This window comes from Alligator sinensis, unplaced genomic scaffold (genome assembly GCF_000455745.1).
Source record: "Alligator sinensis unplaced genomic scaffold, ASM45574v1 scaffold595_1, whole genome shotgun sequence".
NCBI lineage: Eukaryota > Metazoa > Chordata > Crocodylia > Alligatoridae > Alligator > Alligator sinensis.
In genome coordinates, this window is record NW_005843385.1 from 18,468 (window position 1) to 25,080 (window position 6,613).

The 6,613-nt window shown below is 60.4% G+C and overlaps 1 protein-coding gene across 3 annotated transcripts; it reads right to left on the reverse strand.

The window, feature by feature from the left end:
* Window positions 1–552: 552 nt before the first annotated feature.
* LOC112548666 (B-cell differentiation antigen CD72-like) lies at window positions 553–6,107 on the reverse strand. 3 transcript variants are annotated; one of them, XM_025195071.1, is made up of 7 exons: window positions 5,959–6,107; window positions 4,825–4,929; window positions 4,452–4,541; window positions 3,839–4,195; window positions 3,227–3,375; window positions 2,658–2,749; window positions 553–1,741 (listed from the first exon to the last, which is right to left on the reverse strand). In XM_025195071.1, exons 1-7 carry the CDS (start codon window positions 6,041–6,043, stop codon window positions 1,558–1,560), a joined length of 1,062 nt encoding a protein of 353 aa, XP_025050856.1. In that variant the 5' UTR covers window positions 6,044–6,107; the 3' UTR covers window positions 553–1,557. The 3 variants fall into 3 exon arrangements, with proteins under 3 accessions (XP_025050856.1, XP_025050857.1, XP_025050858.1); XM_025195072.1 differs by having other exon boundaries at window positions 554–1,741; window positions 4,825–4,914; XM_025195073.1 differs by lacking the exon at window positions 553–1,741 and having other exon boundaries at window positions 2,654–2,749.
* Between the last annotated feature and the right edge of the window lie 506 nt (window positions 6,108–6,613).

The following is a 6,613-nucleotide window of genomic DNA, read 5'->3' on the forward strand; positions in this document are numbered from 1 at the left end:
AAGAAGGTCAAGGACTTGGGATGAGAGCCCATTGCCCAGGAAGGGGCTTGTCAACACAAAGGATTATCATCTTTGAGGCATGGGCTTTGTGTAAATGGAAGGTTGGAGCCACCCAATTGGCCCTGAAGACAATGAGTATGGACACATGTGGTCATGGTAGGAAGATCAGGCTCAGGAAGCCCTGGGTCAGCCTCCCTTTATCTAAAAGATAGGTACATCCAGTCATGGTCGGTAATTAAAGCAGCAAGTGTCCAAACAAAGCCAAGTGGAATCCCAGCAGGCCTGGAAAAGGGTCAGAGGCCAGGGAGCAAGGCCAGAGCCTGGTAATAGGGCAGAGCCTGGGGCCAGGGGTCCAGAGGGCAAAGTGTGTGAGGCCAAAGGATCCCAGAGAGGGGTGAGTGTCAGCAGAGCCATGAATCCTGAAGGTCTCACTGGCCCAGGCGTGGGCCCAGGGCCCAGAGAGGTGGCAAAGGCTGAGGAGGGACACAGCAGGAGACTGGCAGGGCCCTGGGAGACCAGGAGTCTCAACTGGCCTAGGAGAGAGGGACCAAAGACTGGGGCTCTCAGCTGGGGACCATGGGGACCAAGGCACTTGTAGCCCAAGAAGGTCAAGGACTTGGGATGAGAGCCCATTGCCCAGGAAGGGGCTTGTCAACACAAAGGATTATCATCTTTGAGGCATGGGCTTTGTGTAAATGGAAGGTTGGAGCCACCCAATTGGCCCTGAAGACAATGAGTATGGACACATGTGGTCATGGTAGGAAGATCAGGCTCAGGAAGCCCTGGGTCAGCCTCCCTTTATCTAAAAGATAGGTACATCCAGTCATGGTCGGTAATTAAAGCAGCAAGTGTCCAAACAAAGCCAAGTGGATAAGGGCTGGGAGCCCTTCAGGGCACTATGGCTGCCACTGGAGAGGAACCCTGTTACAGCCCCATACAACCTCCTCATTAAACAAGTGGACAAAGATACTACACGGGGGCAGACAGCTGGCTCCATCGCTGCCAGGAAAGGGGTCGGTCATTCTGACTGGCTCCAGACAGCAGGAGGCTTTGCATGGAGTCTGTCAGGCATTGGTCCTGGGCCTGGGGCTGCTCGATGTGTCCATTCATGGTCTGGATGCTGGCACAGAAAGCTTCTGGAGCAAGTTATGGACCACACAACACTGGGAAGGGCTCTGAGCATTGTAAGGCAGACAGATTTCGACAGACTGGAAAGCCGGGCTGTAGCTGACAAGATCCAGTTCAATGTGGACAAGTGTACGGCACTGCCCTCGGGAGGAAGGATCATGAACAGAGGCATGGAGCGAGAAAGACATGCCTGGGGGCAGCACTATGGAGAGGAACCTGGGGCTTTGGTGCAGCATGGACCCAGTGCATCTGCCATATGAGGCGATGCAGAAAGGGTAACCACAGTCCTGGGCTGCATCAACAGCCATGTTAGGGTCAGACGCAGGAGAGGCTGGCAATGCTCTGCTGGGCTGTGATGAAGCCTCACCCAGAGCCCTCTGCAGTCCTGGGCTTGGGATTTCCAGGGGGCTCTGGAGAAGCATCCTGGCCTCAGTTGAAGGGGCCCATCTTCATTCCCCAGGGGCCGAATGGAAACAGACGTGGGGGCATGTCAGGCTCAGCTGGCTTCTCGCAGACTGCAAGGCGCTTGGTATAAAAGGAAGAGCAATGGGCGGTCTCTATGTTTCCCCCTTTCATTGCTCCACAATCCTGCCGCCGCCCAAAGGTCCTTGGCCTGGAACGGAGACACGCATCAGTGAAGTGCCAAGGGCCCTGCCGCAGCACCCCGGTACACTTTTCTTCGTTCCCCAAGCGCTGATCATTGTTCCCAGCTTCCTTTCCCCCAGACACCCTGACCCCTGTCAGGAGACTCCCCCACACCCTCCAGCAGGGTCCCAGTGTTCATTCAATCCCTGCCTGACATCACGTAGAAGCAGCCTCCAGCCCCCGACTTGCTAACCAGGCCAGCGAGGTCTGCTGTCAGAGAGCTGTGGTCAGTGCCTCATGCTTCCCTCCCCTCCGTGACCAGACCCTCTTCAGCCTCTCCCTGCAGCCTGGCTTTCCAGACCACAAAGCCTCTGGCAGCTCCATCCTAAACATCTGCTGATTTCTCAGCCTTGGCTCATCCACGCCTCGTCCCTGCCCCAGCTCTGGTTCCACTTCTCTGCTCCACTCAGAGCCCTGCCCTCAGCACCCTCTACCCTGCACCATCATAACCTGGGATCAAGGGTCCTCATCAAAATACCAGAGCCATGGGGATGCAAGGGACCTGCAGAGGTCACAGCTAGTACAAGCCCTCCCCAAGGCAGGAATAGCCGTGTCCAAATTTTCCCAGACAGACAAATCCATCATCTAATAGCATTAGTCTGAGCCTAATGCAGGAGGCTTCAAAACTCCCTAACACGTGGAGCAGGAAGGAGGTGGGGGTCTACCAGCACAGCCCAGAAACCTGGGAAATCCCCATAGCAGAGCACAGACATCGCTACACCTAGATCATCCCTGCCCAGGGGGTGCCGACCCTAACAGCACCTCTCCTCCCACCGAGGGCAGACTCTGCCCAGAGTCCCCTGCTCCCGTGGCACATTCTTGTGCAGGGGCCATGACAGGAGCTAAACGGGACTCCCGGGTTGAGGAACCAAAGTGCTGCTCACTCTTTGGAAGAAGTCCCATCGATCCAAGTCCACTGGCCCTGGTCTTGCCGGAGCCCGATCCAGAACGAGGTGTCCGTGTTGGTGAGGAAGCTCTGGGGAGAAAAGGACTGCTCTGATACAGCCCCAGGCTTAGGCCAGAGCCAGAGGACAGGGGGCAGCTGGGGCCATGGGACCTCCCCATGGATGGGCAGCAGAATAGGACTGGGGAAGGATGGAGCAGGGCCTTTGGTGGCACTGCCGCCCCCCAGCTCCCACACCTTCCCCTGAGCAGCTGCACACATCAAGGGCACCTGCATCCACTCCAGCTGCTCCCAGCCCCAACCCTTTGCAGGACCCACTAGAGCCGGGGGCCAGAGGTGGCACAGATGGGTCAACCTGGTAGGCAGTGCAGCACCGCCCCCTCTGCACACTTTGGCTGTGCCCAGTCCTAGTGAAATGCCTCTGGGGGGGCTGCTCTGCCCTGCCTTGCCCCCAGCATCTCAATCCCAGGCAGGTTTTCAATCTCCACCTCCACCAGGCACCACCTTTCCACTGCATCCCCAGAGCCCCAGGGCCCCATGGTCCCATACCGGCATGGTTGTGCGTTCCCACTCCCAGGAGACGAGGAGCTGAGAGAATTGGTCTTCACACTCGCGTTTGCTGTCCCACCAGGTCTTCTCCTCCTTGGTGACATACAGGCACTTCCCGTGGTGCAGCACCCAGGCCTCCGGGCAGCAGTCTGGGCAGAGGCAGCCACTCATACCCATGCCTCTGCCCTTTGCCCCCACTCCCAGGTCTCCCTCCCACCCACCTGGGCCTGGGGCCTGCTCAGCACTGGGCAAGTGGGTCTCAGGTGCAGGGGCCAGGCAGGCCTGGCTTTGAGGTCAGGGCTTGGCTTTAAGCCTGGATCTGTGCAATCCTAGGTGCCCCTGCCCTGCCCAACTCCCCCACTGGCTGGCAGCCCAGCAGCCCCCTCACACCTGTCCCCCCAGCAGCCTGGGCTGGGATCCCCAAGGTCTCTGGGAATTGTTCCATCCCCAGTGCCTAAGCCCCCTAAGCATTTCCTCCAGCACCCCCATGGCCAGGGGCTCAGCCCCTCCATCACACCAGGACTGGTGCATGAAGCTGAGCACTGCCCTCCACTCCCTGCCCTGCTCCCATGGCCAGTGCCATCTCCCTGGCTCTGCCCCACCCTGGGCTACCTGTGACCTGGCAGGTCCATGCTCTGGCCTGGGTTATGGCAGCTTCGTCCAGCTGCTGCTGCAGGTCCCAGGAATGCTCCTGCGCCTGCTCCAGTGCTGCCTTGGTCTCCTTCAGCTGCACTCTGGTGTCCTGCAGCTCCACGTCCCGCCTGTGCAGATCCTCCTGGCTGCGGTTCCCCTCTTGCCGTGCCTGTCCCAGCTCCACTCGGGTCTGTGCCAGCTCCTCCTGGGTTTTCCCCAGCACTGCACCCACCTGCCTCAGCCGCTGCTCCCGGACATCGACCTGCTGCCACAGGCCATCGCGCTCGACGATGTGGGCACGGGATGTCTGCTGCAGCCGCTGCCCCTGCTGCCAGTCTGCATGCATGGGGCCGTCAGTGCCAGGGGCAGGGCCTGGCACCCCCGGCTGGGCTCTGTGGCTGCAGCAGGGGCAAGACCCACCGGTGCTCACACCTCCCACCTGGTGCAGCTGGTGGGAGCCTTCCAAGGCAGCACCAGGACATGGGCATGGACACAAAGACAAGGCTTCCCTGCATCCCCCATGCTTCCCTCACCCCTGCCCATCTCCCTCCCACCCACACTCCCTTCCAGCCTGGCAGGACTCCCTACTCACAGCAGACCCCCAGGGTGATGGTGGTGATCAGCAGGACCAGACAGGCTGCCAGCAGGATCAGGGGCAGGGCCCGTCCTCTCCACCGGCGCTCTGCAAGAGAGGAGGCACCGTGGGACTGGCTCCCAAACCCACCACCCCTGCAGCCCTCACACCAGGCAGGGGGCACCAGGCCTGAAGCCCCCACATTTAAGCCCTGCTCCCCACTCCCAGCCAGGGCCAAGGGCTCCTGTGGGGGGCAGGGGCTGACAGGTGGGGTGCCTGGATGCACGGTCCTGCAGAGGGGCTTGCTCCAAGCCGAGGCATTGAGGGCTCTGCCACGCTGCAGTTATCGCCCCCACATCCCCCGCATTTCTGGGGGATGTGTGACACTCACCTCTGCGCTGCCGGGCTCTGTGCCTGGCTGGCCCCTCGCCCACTGGGCCCTGCTGGAAGTTGTCATAGGTGCCATCAGCCTGGTGCGGGGCTGCAGACACAGGAGCTGGTCAGGGTGGGGGGTGGGGGGTCAAGGAACTGCTTCTTCCTCCCTGCCCCTGTGCCTGGGCTGGGCTCTGTCCTGAGGGAGCCTTGTCCGCGTGTGTGTGCAGCCCCTGGCTCCTGCTCCCCTCCCCTGGGGCCACAGGGTAATTCTACTGAATGGAAATTGGCCAGAAATAAACCATGAGCAAAGTGAGAGTGAGAAGGGGAAGTGTCAGCCCCACAGGAAGGAACTGGGGCCTGGTGGGTGCAGTGAAGGCTCAGCCTGGGGATGTCCATCCCCTTACAACGGCTGTTTTCTGCCCTGGATGCCCCGGTGAGTGACTCTGGGACAAATCCTGCTGCTGCTACGGAGCTTCTGGCACATGGTACTATCCAGGGTGACCTCTGTCCTGGCCCCGCACAGACCTCAGTCCTCCAACACACCTGCTCCTGATTCTAGACCACATCCAGCATCAGGAGAATGAAGCTGATCTCCAGACCTGGCATGGATGTAAGGGATGAAAGCTGCTGAGATAAGTGCATGAGGGTACAGACAGGCAGCTCTGGCTGTAACAGTGAGTGGGCAGGTGATGGAGGGGCTGTCCCGTGCGAGGGCTGAGGGGTGGCTCTCCTTCCTGCACCCAGGCTGCAGGGTAGAGTTGGGTTGTGGCTGCCCCAGGCTTTGGGGTTTTGCTGATGGCTACATGAGGCGAGGAAGGGATTTTTAATGCCTAGCCCTCGCTCCCTGGCTTCGCCTCTGGCAGGTTCAGTGCTGCGGGCTGGGGACCCAGTCACCATGCAGCCAGGTTGATTGTTCAGTGCCAGGACCAGGCCAGAGAGACACGAATCTAGGGTGGTTTGCACAGGGCTGATCCTGCCTGGAGCAGGGGACTGGATTAGATGGGACCTCATGAAGGCCCTGCCAGCCCTGCTCTTCCCTGATGCTAAGCAGCCCCTTCCCCCTGCCCTGCTTTGCTTCTGGTCCCTGGGGTTGCAACTCTCCGGGGTCCACACCGCCTGCCCGCACCCTGCCTCTGCCCCCAACTCCTACCTGTCCCCTGCACCCAGGGGCTCGTGCTTCGTCCCGGGGAGGGCTTGGTGACCTGCAGTTCAGCATACATCAAGCTCTCAGCCATCCTGGCAGCAGGGCAGGGAGCGGCTCCTGGCACAGAGAGCTCTGTTGTGCAGGGCTCTGGGGCTGGTGCGAGAAATGCTGGGTTGTGAGCCAGAAGCAGAAGTTGCCTCGAGCGAGCAGCTGCAGGTGGGGGTGGCCAAGCACGGCTGGACATGGGGCCCTGGCCCTGCCATTGGCTCCAGCAGCCACAGACCTGCCTTCCCCAGGGACAGACCAGGCAGGGGGTACCTGAGGGCTGGGGTTGAGTCTTGAGGGAAGCCAGGAGGCCACATGGGATCAGCCCAGGCTCATCTCACCAGCTCCTGGCTCTCCTGGGGGAGCATGAGAGCTCCAGGAAGGCACTGAGGCAAGATGCATCTGAAGGGACGCTCCCTGCCCCTCTCCCCCACAGTGCGGTGGAAAAGAACCCTTTCAACCCTGATCTGTGACGGCATGCAAACCTTGCAGGGGAAATTGTGGCAGGTGTAATAAGCCTAGAAATAGTACAGCCCAGTCATGCGTTTTGTCCTGACAGGAAGTTGTGTGTCTGCAGGGGCACGTGGATGAGCACTGGGGTGCGTAGCCCTGGGCT